The sequence below is a fragment of the Leiobunum rupestre genome, chromosome 6, assembly GCF_980474605.1.
Source record: "Leiobunum rupestre chromosome 6, qqLeiRupe1.1.hap1, whole genome shotgun sequence".
Classification (NCBI taxonomy): domain Eukaryota; kingdom Metazoa; phylum Arthropoda; class Arachnida; order Opiliones; family Sclerosomatidae; genus Leiobunum; species Leiobunum rupestre.
This window is the reverse complement of record NC_143389.1, coordinates 56,443,445-56,457,051: the sequence shown is the minus strand read 5'-3', so window position 1 is coordinate 56,457,051 and position 13,607 is coordinate 56,443,445. Positions and strand designations below refer to the sequence as shown.

The following is a 13,607-nucleotide window of genomic DNA, read 5'->3' as shown; positions in this document are numbered from 1 at the left end:
ACGCTATCATGAGCGTGAAACTTCAGCGCCGGGATTATAAGTTCCTTGCGGCAGGCTTCCTACTAAGGTCACTTTATATCGTTTTCGGACTCCTGTGGTCACCCAGGATTTTTTTCCTTGGGGGGATTGGGGGGACGATGAGTCAAATTACATTTTTAGGTAGAGGAGTGCCCCTTTAGGAGGAGGAGCCGCTCAAATTTAAGCGTTGCAAATATTTTTAATAAGGTGAATAATTAATCAAGTTCCCCAGAATATAGGCTGTGTCCGAAAAATGTTGATAAATAGAAATCATAATATTTTATTCGGGATTGTAACGTGTGGGACAAATTCAGTCCACCTGATTAATCAGGGCGAGATATGTGTAACGGCCACGCCAACAGGGGGATACGTGGGAACAGGGGTGGGGACACCCGTGGCGGAAGTATTCCGACCACCCGTTGGGGGATTGGTGGTCGTCCTCACACGGCCATCCACAAACTCTGCCTCCCAGACACTTATAAATCCCAGCTTGGTTATCGAAAGCATCGTCTACAGCTTTCAAATTTATCCGCCGAGAGATGACGCGTCGGGCGTAGAGTAGTCACTCTATCGCCTCTCATTTGCTGAACGACCCCTGACGAACAGGTGACAGGCCCCGCCATAGAAGACAGCAGTCTAGGTACCTATGACTATGAGATTTCTATGGCTGCTGAGGTACGCGGCATATAATTTGACCAACCAGTGGAATAAAATTTTATATCAATTTAAAATGTAGGAAATGTTTGCAAACCAAATGAGTAAGAACTACTTTACTATAAGAACATCATAAGTAACATATACATATTATGTTACTTATGATACCTAAGTATCATATCTAATAACCCAAAATTTCATAGATAAGCGTCTAATATTGGCCTTATTGGGAACCTCACCATTTTGGTTGTCTTTAATTTTTCTTATTTATGGGCCGTCCTTAACATTTTCGACAACATCTATTTCAAAAATGACCACAGACTGGAATAAAGTTAATTTGACTAAAGCCTCAATTCCAGAAACTATCAAAACAGAAGCTAGTAAACTTCGTGTTGAGGAAAAAACCATAAAACTTAAAGTATTGGTGTATTGGTAGTTTAGTTAAAAAAGGATTTTTCACACTAATCCCTTGACTACAAAACCAGGAAATTGAAGTTTTCTATCGAGAACCGTTACTTGAGAATGGTCCAACCCACTCAAAAATGTCAGTGTTATTATTACACGGAAAAATGTTTTCTTCCAAAAACTGGTTAGAACTCGGAACTTTAAAGTTAATCGCAGCTATGGGTTATCGAACAGTAGCAGCTGATATTCCTGGTAATAGTATAAGCCCTTGTTTGTAATTATTTATAGTGCTAAAAATATTAAATATACTTACAGGATATGGTAATTCTCCCAAAGCTAATATTGGAGATGACTTTGTAGATGATTTAGTTAAAGCTTTGAAATTAGAGAAACCAGTTGTCGTCAGTCCATCGCTTTCCGGATATTTCACATTGCCATATTTGGTGAAGCATTGGAGTGAAATGGGTGGGTATATCACAGTTGCACCTCAAGGATGGGAAACGCTTGAGGCGGAAAAAGCTAGTCCAGAAAAGAAAAACATCGAAAGAGTTCCTGATAATTTGAAAGAGTTTCTTCCAGAAATTATTCCAGATTTAAGTCATATTAAGGTTATTAATAAAGAGAATTAGGCCACAATTTCCTTACTTTATATTCTTGACATCTGTATTTTTATTTCCCAATCAGGTTCCTTCCTTGGTTGTTTATGGAGAGAAAGATCGCAGAAGAAATTCTGCATTATGTTCGTTACTTCCATGGAGCATTGCACATGAAATTCCAAACGGAAGTCATCCAGCATATTTGGATAATCCAGAGTTATGGCACCAATTAATCTACAACTTTTTAAACTTAGTTTCTCAATAATTTTTTTGTATTTTTCTGGGCTCAATTTAATAAGCTTGCAATTTTCATACTTTATAAAAAAATAATATAATTTTCTCAGTGGGAATAAATGGTTAAAAAAATGTTTGTAAAACCAAAGAAGATTAAAAATTCTAATTTTTATTATTACCGGGATTGAATTTGACTTTCCTATAATATTAATATACATTTTATGCATTAAAACTTGATTAACAATCACGAGGAACTTTCTTCTGGAAGTTCTGCTTCTGATAATGTTAGGAAAAAAGAATTGTGAACTGGTGATGAGAGTAATTCTTCAGCTTGGCAATGGAGCTAGAAGTACCATTGTTAAAATAATTTAATAAACCGTTTTAAAGAAAACCTAAATTACTTCTTTAAATGGTGCATCGAGGAAGAGCTCTTGCAGAAACCTTCTGACAGAGAGTCTAAAGTTATAAGTTGTGGCTTGTAACCATATTTCAGTGTAAAGACAAGTATCGTTGAAAGTTTGAGGGAATTTTTGTTTAAGGCATAATAGCCCTTGTTCAGATTGCGTAACTCCTACCGAGCTGCTGAGATTGGTAACAAAATGAAGGGCTTCTTTTCGTAGCAAAACCTTCTTCATCCTATCTTTGGACAATTCCGTTTCAGATTCCCTTCTAATTTGGTTTGTGGGTGACATTTCCAGAGGTGATTTAGTTTTATGGCTAGGCCCTAAAATAATTTCATAATTTTAGGTCACAAAACAACAATTAAAGATATAATCCAAGTACCCTCTTCATTAATTTTGGTATTTGAAGTCCAACTGCAAGCTAAACACTTTTCAATGGAGTGCAATTCCAGACCATCATCTTCGAATGAAAGTCTCCTAGTGTCTTTCGCTGTATGAGGTAACCAACTAGGCGACTCTGTGTATGCATTAAATACTTTTAAATATTTAAAAAATCCAATGGCATTAAAAAAAAATAACTGACCAGCTTCGTTGCTCTCGGGATTGGTGAGCCTGGTGGAAGAATTATGTTTGGATGGAAGAAATGCCAACTGAGGAAAGATAATCTTGTAAATATGTACCCTTTGAATAAAGAAGTAACTCGTTGAGATAGTTACTGAGGATATTAGCTCCAAATCAATGGGCAGACATAAACCCAAATAAAATTCGGGACTAGGTTGGGTTTGTGGATCAACACCATCTTGAAAAGAGCTACGTCTGGAACCACCGTTCCAACTTATTGACGACGATCTTTCAATGGCAGGTTCTTCCTGCTCAGACCTAAAAGAAATAAAATGAATAAAAACATACAGAAAGATAATAAAATGTTTTCATTATTTACGATATGCTTTCTTTGTCTGAAATCACATAATTGTTTTCTTTCTCCAAAAAACTACAGGCAAGAGTGTAGTGTCTAAGATGAACCCCTTCTTCCGTTAGGCTCATCGACTGTGGTCTTCTTTTTTTCTGAATGGCTCTTAGTGTGGCATAGCCTCGAGCATCTCGAGCAGTGGTAAAACCGAAGCTAGAGTTCGTAGAAGGAATGGTTGCGTAATAGTTTGAGGGGAAAGAGTTCTCATAAAAACTATTTGTATAGGATTCGCTGCCAGCACTCAAGGCTGATACTATGGGAGGGGATGTAACTTGACTCACAACACTTTGAGTGACATTTATCTTGTAACTGGCTAAAGTATTTAGGGAAGCTGAACTAGGAATGGGACTAAGCGAGTCTTGAGAAACTTCTTGGAACTCTGACACTTGATTAGTTACTTTACTAGGATTAGAATCACACGAGCTGACACCGCTTGTTGTTGAATCGGTACAGCTCCCAGACCTATTTTTCATTGTAAAATTAGAAGTGTTGAGGGAGTTTTCCGCTTGAACTTGTTTAGGTGGTAGCAGTAGTAGAGAATGACTGTCTAATTCATCAGGTTCTTGTTGAATTTGTTCATTCACCCGCTTCTTGGGTGATGTTTCCTCGCAAATCACTTCATTTTGGAAATTGAAAGGATTGTTGGAACTACTACTTCGAAGTTCTACTTGCTTGGAAAATAGATCACTGATGTCAGATTGAAATGGAGGATTATCTGATGATGATCTTGGCCTCATTTCAGCAGTAACCTCTAAAAATTGGCTCGATTTATTTGACGAATTATCATTCACATTTTTATCAATTCTATTTAAAGTTGACAGATAGATATTTTTAGGTAAAGTTTGGTAGTTTGGCGGTGGTAAAGTAGATGATGAGATGTTTTTAAAGGAACCTATATCAGAGTCGTCTCTTGCATGGAAACTTCTTGATCTTCCCATTGAAGTGATATAGGCACTTTCATCGTCGCTTATATTAGAAGATTCTGAGTCTTGCCGGATTCTTGACACATTTCTGTCTCTCATAAGTCCTTTTGTGAGCCACTCACTGATCTGACTTCCTGTACTGCTTACAGACCAAGAATGGTACCTGAGATTTTGATACATCCATTCATCAGCCATCAATTCATTGGAGCTTTCTTGCAAACCGTGTTTTAAAAGCTGATGTTGGGCTAGCGCTTGTGCCAAAACTGGAAATTTTTGGTGATGAGTCCTCCTTATTGATTCCCAACCAAACTGACTCAGATAATCCGCACCATCCACTGTGCTTCCAATAAGTCCTATGACATAGAAACAGGTTCTACAAGGAAAAAGGTAAGAATTTTAATAAGCCAGGTTTAATAAAGTTTAAAAACAAAGAGAAAATGCAAACATGCAGTACATGCCCTCTAATTGATAAAACTGAAGATTCAGCAGCCATTTGAATGATAGATGGGATAACATTAGCTTGAAGAATTATGGGCAAACCAAATGGAGTCATGGCAACGTGTCCCTTTTGTATATAAAAAAAAAACATTTCAGGATTATAAATAATTGAAAAATGATACTTTAAACTTACTATAGTCCATAACGAGGCCTTTATTTCTAAGATGTCTTCGTCGGAAATAGATGAATCACAAGACCGAATCTTGTGTGATATAACATTTTGACAATGTTTATTGAGTGGATTTTCAACCTGCTGAGATATCATATCAACGCCATCTTGATGGTGGCATAACTGACCATAAAGATGAGGTGGCAAATAACATTCCCCAAGGTCATATCTAAAGACACATAGATTTCATCAATTCAAATAAATCTAATGTAAAACAAACTAAACAGACCTCATATTACTTCTTCTCCCGTAGGTACCATCTTCTTCTTTACGATGCCTACTAATTGCCTCATTAAGAGCAGTCTCACAAATTTTCACATATTTCAAATAGTTAATCTGCAAAATCAGAAAAATCATTGAAGCCGATGACCTTATTTAGCTATGAAAAGTTACCCAATACCTTATTCCATTTATCTAGCTCATTTTTAATAAAATTAGCGTCACTCAGGAACTTAAAACCACTGGGTAATGAAAGAAATCGAATGAGTAGAAGAAGTCCTCTATCACCAAGATGAAGCAAAGATGGTCGCAAAGATATTAATGATTCCAGGTTTTCCTGCATCAAACCGTAATACAAATTTTGTTGTACAAATAATGTAATTTCAGTTGCCAAACCCCAAAAAATTGTATGGTTACATTGGCATGACATGGAAAAGTAAAGCAGGCTGCACAAAGGTTTAATTTATCTTAAAATATTACCCTCAATTCACAGGCTTCCTCAAGAATATGTAGAGCTACTAAAGAAACTGCATGGCTTTTGTCATATAGCTGATTTACTAATAATTCCACACCCCATTTACGGAATTCGGGTACAGAGGCTCTAAGCAGTACGCGCAGATAATTTGTGGCATACAATCGTCCATTCTACAAGAAAAAAATAAATAAAAAAACAGCAGAAAGCAAATTACTAATTTTTAAAAAATACTGACATCAGACGCCGACGTTAATACTTTATTTAATAATGTTCTAGAAAAATCGTCTTTGGTATAGTCAAAACTGGAAACAACCAAAGCGACATAGCCATCGTGTTTTGGTCGACCGACAATCTCTAAAAGCCTGTATATGCCAATAAATCAGTTTCTTCCTGCGCACTAAATTCAAAGAAACGTACAATTCATAGATCCTAGATGTTTCGAGTAATTTTTTCCCCTTGTTATGAGCGGAAAGATGACCAATAAAAAGGAAATAAAATTGGCAGCTCTGGGCCACTCTGCTGGGACTTAAGACAGCATCGATTCCCACATTTTCGATATTAACCTAAGAAAATTAGTTAACTCTTTAGAAAAAATAGTTTTCAAAATAATATATTTAAAACTATTACCTCAATCAAGCACACAACAAGGCTTGATAGGAAATCCTGTAGCATATCGTTTGATTTACTCTCGTCAGCTTCCAAAAGAAAATCGATGAGGTGGCAGCCCACGAAACAAATATCTTGAAGGTGACTATCTTGAACAGAGTTGTCCAACCGAGAAAAACAAGGTCGGACATTCGTGGAAGGTTTGAAGAACTCGACTAGAAGTTTGATAAAAGAACGACAAGAAGCGTCGTCCAATTTCTTTAAAATATCTCCTGGACTCTTTAACACGCTGCAGATAAGAGCCCAATCCCAATCCTCGTAGCATTTAGTTAAAACTTGAGTATCTTTCACAGATTGCAAAACCACATCGTCCGTTTCCTTGAAAAATTATACCAATTCCTGTTTATATGTTTAATAGCAGAATTAGGAGTCAAAAGTTTCACAGAATTTGGGTAAAAACCTTTCTCATACAGCCTTGTAGTTTTGCTTTGGAAACAGCCCAATGATAAAATGGAGCTTTCTCTTGCTTCTGATGCCCCTGAGAATTTTGCAAGGAAAAATTTGTGGTTCTCTTGGAACTGGCTGAAGATGACATGGGAGACGTTCGTTGCAAAAGATGGTCCAAAAATAAACTAGCAGGAACGGGACCTCTTTTCTTTAATAAATGTATTTTATCTAAACGAGACACAGCGGAACTAGCAGAACTGAATAAAGAAAAGTACATTAATGCTCAATTACCTAGGAAATAGGGTTTTTCTTACTGAAATTGTACCTTTTTTGCATTGGATCTACATGTTGAGAAATAGCCAATGCAACGAGACTAGGTAAACTCTGACATTTGTGGTTGTAGTCAGGAGGTAAGAGCTTGCTTGCGAGATGAAGCAATTCTCCCAAGAGAATAGTTGCAAATACAGAAATCTCAGGAGGGTCATCTGCAGCTACAACTTCAACAAGAGCCTAATAAACTAATAATTAGTATTGTAAAGTGACAAAATCATATAAATATTTGCGTACTTCAAGAACACCTGCATTCACAAAGGCTAAAAGAAGCAAAGCTAAAAAATTTTGAACTAAATTTGGCCTGAAAATTAAAAATTTATTAATTAAACAATGAAACAACTAGCAAATTGATCAAGGATATACCGGCTTTCTGCCAAATGAGGTAGTATATCACGTCCTTCAGCCGCCACAAAACCTTCATACAGTTGCCAACTTTCTCTCCAAGAGCAAGAATCTTAGAAGAAAAAAAAACATGATTATCAATTTCGCTGATCCTAAGCTGAAAATAAACTCAAACTTACCAGCTGATAACAAAGCTATTTCAAAATCGCTCGTCCACTCGGGCATTGTCAAAGCAAAAAGATCATATAAAAGTTCTAAAACACTCCTCTGGAACAAAGTTATAAAAATATAAGAATGATTTTCGCTCAAATACTTTCAATCTTTGGATGAAAATTACTCGACTATCCGCGTAAGGTAATGCAAGCATATCAACAAGAGTTTTTATGGCCAAATCTTCTGGGTTACACATGCATATGAATCCTTTAATTGTTAGAAAAAAAAATTAACATTTAATATATTGAGGAAATGAAATGAAATGTTTATAAACCTGGCCACGAATGCAGGACGATTGTGAGAGCTATTTGACTCATTTTCATCCGAGATTCCCGCTCTTGCATTTCCTGAAAACGGCTTGTCGCAAACTCCGTAGATTTGGGAGGCGGATGGCCATCAGTGATGGGAGCCATCAGCCTCTCTAATTTAAGATCTTTTTTCATGGCATTGCGAGTACTGGGATGATTTAACATGCAAAGCACTACTCCTAATAATGCTTCTGGTAGCTGAGGTTGTGTTGAAGAACATAAGAGAATGTTACTTAACAGGGCATCAACCAATCCAGTTCCATTGATGCAAGAAATTGGATTTAATAAAGCTAAAGATCAAATGCAAACCATATTAGACAAATAACCCTTAATGTAAAAAAGTATCAATTTCGCACCTAACTCTCCTAATGTCCCTAAACATGCTCTTAGTAATGGATCCTTTTCTTCTACGCCTGATTTCCCCAAGGAAACCAAACAGGAAATCAAGGAACGGGGAAAAGCTGTGGGATGTATGCATAATAATTTCCTGCAAAGTCTCAATGCTTGAACTCTTTCAACTCGATTATCCAGCACTATATCTAATGACCGGCAGATAAAACAGTCAACTTTCACTCTAAAAAGTGCTTCAACAGATGATTTATCATTTAACAGATATCTTATTGCTCTGAGTGCAGCAGCTCTAATTTCAAAAGCCTCATTGAACAGAGCCACTCTTAAGCTAGAATAAAGGATTATCCATTCACATTAATATATAAGATAAAAAATTGAGAATGTGAATATCTCTGTGTACCATATGAAAAGCTCTTCCTTTGAAAATCCCAGACGATTATGACTATGTTGCTTAGCTATTTTAACAAGACATGTTAGGTAACCTAAGCAACGTCCTTTAGTGACACCTTCTCTTTGAGCAACATTTGAAAGAATATCCCGAATATTATCATGGGGATCTTTAAGAAATATTAATAATAAACGAAATGAACTAAAATTATTTGAAACACTTCAGAAGTTCAGATTCCGAAAATCAGTTCTCCCCTAAGCCTTTGTCTCACCTTTTTCTAAATCAAGTTTTACAGAATCTTCTTCGCTATCTCTACGTCCTACAGAAATAAATAAAACATTACTTAATTATCAAAACCTATATAATGACATAAACATAAAATAATTACTTTTCAATGAACGACTGCTTTTCAAACTCCGACCCCGAAACATCAACGACGACATTTTCAACTTAACATTCTATTTTTTAACACACCGAACCGATAGATGGAGCCAGTAGCTGAAAACTATTCGTGAGTTCTGAACCGTTCAACCAGTCCCCATGCGCACTATTCGGCAAAAAAAATTCTAGAACTACCCAAATGCAAACTATTCGCAGACAAGAACCTCTTGTTGAACCGTTCGGAACCGTTCTAAATGGTACCTGCTCAAGAGCAAGTACTGGCCGGAACTCAAGGTTGAAATCTCTAAAATTCGTCTGCACATCGGGCTGCGTACGTCAAATCGTACGAATCACAACTATTCGTACAAAAGTTCTGAACTATCCAGAACTTTTGCGTGACGTCGCAGCTTAGTCCTAAGCCATTCTCTTAACGGTTCAGAACTCACGAATAGTTTTCAGCTATTGGCTAAAAGATATGGTTTTTTCATAGGGATAGAAAATAATTATGTAAAAGCCAATGAGGTAGAAAAAATAGAGATGCAAACAAATCTGGGATTCGCGGGACACGTTTCATTCGAGTAGGAGAATTAGGCTTAAGTTTCAACTTTATCCAATCGTGTTGGCGCCATCTTTTTCTATTCGCTAGCGAAACGGGTATAGGCGGCGCCACAGTCGCTACCCCTGCAGCTTGGTTTGTCTGCGTACTTTGTTGATCAAAACAAACGATTAATATGGCGGATTGTAGGCGCCGAGGTGGCATAAATTGCCTTTTTGTAGTAATACTGCCTTTAAAAATATTACAATTCGAGTAAATGGTGAGAAAAGAACGTTGGAGTTATCGTTTCACAATTTTCCGAAATGCAAAAATCTTTTTAATGTGTGGTTAACTAATATATTAAAGGTGATCTGTTTTATTATATACTGCAAAATAAGGAAATGCTAATGAATTAAATTAATTTTAGGTCAAGCCGTTCGATTGTCATTATCGCTGGAAAATATTACATTGAGGCCCACAAAATTATGCGTTAAAAGGGCATATTTTTCTATTTTGTATTGGACCCCAATTTTCCTATCTTTGCCACCCTGATGGTTCGGTATGAGTTTTCGAGTTGATTAATAACATTTCGAGCTATTGCCGTAGATCCCAATATGATTAAAAATAATACTGTAAATTCAAATGGTTTTTATTTTTAATACTTATTTGCATATGTTAACATTTTATTCACTTCTATTGTAATTTCTAATTAAGTGGTTTCTTCAATGAATTTAATTGCTTTTAACTTTGAATTAATTCTATAATACATTTGTTTTTGCCTTTTTAATTAACATGGCTTTGAGTAGAAAATTCATAACATAAATAGTTCAGTTCATTTGTTATCTACAAATACTAATTGGCCAAAATTTAAAATAGGAACTAATTTAACATATTAAAAATATAACTTTCCTTGACTAGAAGTGTAAATTTAATTATAACTTTTCTTTAACTAAAATCTAAAATAAAAATTATATATTTGGACAACGTTTTCTTCAAATATTGTCAGTCTCTCTTAATATCAATTAAAAATAGCCCTTGAGAGAATAGACAAAAAAATGAAAAGGCCTAGCTGAATTTTTCCATAGTAGCCTCTACAGTCGTTAGCCAGTAGATTTCTTCCGTTCCAACTTAGTTATTTTGTGCCACTGCCTCTTCAATTGATATTATCTTCGCTACAAATGGACTCTCCACAAATATTTCATCCCGACTAAAAGCTAGAAATAAATTTTTGAGACTAGCTAAGTGACCAAATAAGAGTACATAAACCTTTTTGAGCCAGCCAAATTTAACCCTCGCAACTCTAACCATTTTATTACCGTACAATACCAAAGGCACAGTTAGTTCTTTTCCTTCATTTTACCCCACTTCTAAAGTCAGAAAGTTGGGATAGCTCTCAGTATCTTTATATATAAAATAGACCAGCAATTTACTGCATGTTTGCAAAAGCCTGAATTTCTAGAATAATAAGTAAAACAGGTTACATTAAAGAATTGGGTTTTAATAAAAAATATATTTACCCACTATTGCATGAACAATGGACACTTTCAATGCTGTGTTTTCCATCACCAACTTCAAATTTTAACTTTTGTTTTAAGCATCCGCACACCTTATTCTATGGATCAAGAGTAGACTTATCTCCAATATACTTCAAAATTTCAAGCATGGAGCGATTCACTAATATACCAAATAAAATTATTTAAAATACATTATACATTATACAAAATGCTGAAGCTACTAGTCTATGAAATTAGAACAATCTGGGCTTGTTCTAATGTGAAGATAATAATAAATTTCCTACATACCTTTAAAACTTTCAAACTGATCCCGTGTATGAATTCTCCAAGGCCTACTCATAGTGTTATTAAACTCGAATATTTATACTTATATTTACGAATTCAATACCTATTGACAGTTCAAAATTAATAAATAAATGTCGTATATACACCTTTGTTAATACAAAACATTCGAACACGCTTTAAAAAATATGCTAAAATCGTTAGTAAAATGTTTTAATTGATGTTATAAAACGGGCATTTTCGCATAACGCCATTACCCGTATCACCCAAATATAGTTCTAGGCAATGTGACTAGGTGGCGCAGCTGTAGTTTTCGGTGGCGAATAAGCAGACACTTTTTTTAAATATATTTAGTTTAGTTTTCCAATAACACGACTGATGGCGCCAACAAGATTTGATTAAGTTCATTTACTAGTCCTAAGTTCCTAACTCTCCAACTCAACAAATACTGTCCCGCGAAACGGTAGGTCCTGGAAGGCGGTTTTGGATCTCTTTTTATTCCATAGAAATCTCATAGGTAACTAGAATGCTGCCGCCTACGGCCGAGCTTGACGCCAGTTCGCCTTGAACCTTCAGCCAATGAGAGGCCGTAGAGTGGTTCCGCCAAGGAGGATAATAATCCTCCTTGGTTCCGTTACTATAGCGGGAGATAGGTGACGTCATTCTCTCCGGTGACATTAAATTCTTGGCAGAACCGCTCTTTGAGCTCTGATTGGCTGAGATCTGGCGTCGTCTGCCACGGCGTTTGGGCCATTTGCCAGTTACACGGCAGCATTCTAGTTACCTATGAGATTTCTATGTTTTATTCTACCTCATTGGTAAAAGCACAATATTGTGACAGTATCTGGCAGACTTGGAAATAGAGATATTTTTTACGGGGGCCCCCTTAAGTTTATTTTTATTGAGAGCCATTGGCCCAAGCGGGGGAGGGGGAATGGGGGAGGGGGATTTAAAATTAGGTAGGGAAAATAGGAAAATAAAAAATGGTTACGTTACTTTCATAACATTTATTAACTTTAAAACAAGCAAGTATATTATAATATCACACATAATCATTTGTAACGCTAGATCCAGCTCTCGTATAGGGTAGGAAAACAGAGTTTCAAAAACGGCGTACAAATCATGTTCCAGAAATTTCAGTAGAATGTTTAATAAATATTTTTTAATTAAATTGAGAGCCCTGGTGGCTCGCAACCCCCGTTCGAATTATTTATTTTAAGAGCCCACTGATTTTTATTAAGAGCCATGTGCCCCAAGACTCCCGCTAATTCCAAGTCTGGTACTATCTGGCGTAGGTGACCGCGAGTGCCGACCAATTTTCGCCAATGTAATGATCATGAGATGGGCAGAGTACGTGATGCTATAGACGTGCGATAAAAAGAACTACATTGAGCCAGAAATACATGTATTTCTGATTAAGTCTTTATTTTTAATTTGAAATCTCCACCTAATACTAGTTACTCTGCCAATCGATAGGTGGCGCCAGGTGACGTCATGCAAATCCTGCCCATCTTCTCTTCTCATACATGCGCCGAGGTGATTGAAAAATTTCCCGATCAAAAAAAGGGCGCATTTACGCGGTAATCTTCCCTCTACTTGTTTTCTATCTCTATGGGTTTTTCTGATGACGTGACGTCACACGCTTTGTTAGTAGACCTGAAGCTGATTTCGCCGCCACATTGATTATTGTTCCCCTATCTGGACCCCCATTTATCAACTGATCTCTTAGCTCTGCAAAAAGCGCAAAACCAATTTTCCAAACTCGTCACTCAATTCCAAAAACTCCCCGCCCCTTCTCGTTTAAAATCCCTTTCTATACAGCCCATCCATATTCGCCACAAAATTAATAATTTATGTCTCCTCCACAAATTTTTCTATAAAGGCATCGATAGTACCATATGTAACATAATTACTCATAAGTATGCCTCTGTATAACATTTCCATTGAAAAAATTCAATGAGACCTTGTTTCACGCGGAACATACATTAAGCGGACCCAAAAATGCAAAACTGCTTATAATCCTTGCGCTATTGAAAAGGTTACCATGGAAATGAAATCATGTGATCGCGAGGCACGAGCTAAACTTGACATGGGCAAAGCCAGAAACGCGTGAGGAATTCTCACCAACTTCCGTTTCCCATCAGTAAAGTTGATGACGCGTATTTCGTCACGGAGTTGTAAGTGACGCAATTTACGTCATATCCCGTGAACAAGGTTTCATTAACGAAAATGCTTTTATGGCATACTTATGAGTGATTGTGTTACATATGATAGTACCTTTAATGATTTCTTTTCCTTAAATGTGGGGTCCACGACACGTGGTAATTCCCTTAAGTTAACTAAAC

The 13,607-nt window shown here is 36.4% G+C and overlaps 2 protein-coding genes and 1 long non-coding RNA gene across 4 annotated transcripts; 1 reads left to right on the top strand and 2 right to left on the bottom strand.

Annotated features, from left to right (window-relative positions):
* Window positions 1-611: 611 nt before the first annotated feature.
* LOC149942698 (putative protein-lysine deacylase ABHD14B) lies at window positions 612-2,085 on the top strand. Its single transcript, XM_090177203.1, has 5 exons — window positions 612-776; window positions 876-1,090; window positions 1,158-1,329; window positions 1,393-1,685; window positions 1,762-2,085. The coding sequence occupies exons 1-5, from the start codon at window positions 758-760 to the stop codon at window positions 1,936-1,938; spliced, it is 876 nt and encodes a 291-aa protein (XP_090033329.1). The 5' UTR covers window positions 612-757; the 3' UTR covers window positions 1,939-2,085.
* On the bottom strand, window positions 2,070-9,017 carry rictor (rapamycin-insensitive companion of Tor). Its single transcript, XM_090177202.1, has 25 exons — window positions 8,939-9,017; window positions 8,822-8,869; window positions 8,563-8,719; window positions 8,168-8,490; window positions 7,778-8,101; window positions 7,628-7,710; window positions 7,470-7,557; window positions 7,312-7,402; window positions 7,183-7,249; window positions 6,941-7,125; window positions 6,629-6,872; window positions 6,190-6,546; window positions 5,980-6,125; window positions 5,798-5,924; window positions 5,568-5,732; window positions 5,269-5,424; window positions 5,098-5,204; window positions 4,833-5,037; window positions 4,660-4,766; window positions 3,249-4,574; window positions 3,025-3,187; window positions 2,892-2,958; window positions 2,691-2,825; window positions 2,309-2,631; window positions 2,070-2,250 (listed from the first exon to the last, which is right to left on the bottom strand). Exons 1-25 carry the CDS (start codon window positions 8,991-8,993, stop codon window positions 2,152-2,154), a joined length of 5,148 nt encoding a protein of 1,715 aa, XP_090033328.1. The 5' UTR covers window positions 8,994-9,017; the 3' UTR covers window positions 2,070-2,151.
* A 1,293-nt stretch (window positions 9,018-10,310) lies between these two features.
* On the bottom strand, window positions 10,311-11,477 carry LOC149942696 (uncharacterized). 2 transcript variants are annotated; one of them, XR_016481342.1, is made up of 3 exons: window positions 11,269-11,477; window positions 10,984-11,140; window positions 10,311-10,921 (listed from the first exon to the last, which is right to left on the bottom strand). It is a non-coding gene; the product is annotated as an uncharacterized LOC149942696 (long non-coding RNA). The 2 variants fall into 2 exon arrangements; XR_016481343.1 differs by having other exon boundaries at window positions 10,984-11,078.
* Window positions 11,478-13,607: the final 2,130 nt, after the last annotated feature.

What these genes read in the sequence shown, in the direction of transcription:
- LOC149942698 (XM_090177203.1), top strand. An exon ending in AAAAAACCATAAAACTTAAA is followed by an intron (nt 1,091 to 1,157) that starts GTATTGGTGTAT and finishes CTACAAAACCAG; the next exon opens with GAAATTGAAGTTTTCTATCG. An exon ending in AGTAGCAGCTGATATTCCTG is followed by an intron (nt 1,330 to 1,392) that starts GTAATAGTATAA and finishes ATATACTTACAG; the next exon opens with GATATGGTAATTCTCCCAAA.
- rictor (XM_090177202.1), bottom strand. Translation starts at nt 8,993, where the DNA reads ATGTCGTCGTTGATGTTTCGGGGTCGGAGTTTGAAAAGCAGTCGTTCA. An exon ending in CCTCATTTGGCAGAAAGCCG is followed by an intron (nt 7,250 to 7,311) that starts GTATATCCTTGA and finishes TTTAATTTTCAG; the next exon opens with GCCAAATTTAGTTCAAAATT. An exon ending in GGGAGAAGAAGTAATATGAG is followed by an intron (nt 5,038 to 5,097) that starts GTCTGTTTAGTT and finishes ATGTGTCTTTAG; the next exon opens with ATATGACCTTGGGGAATGTT.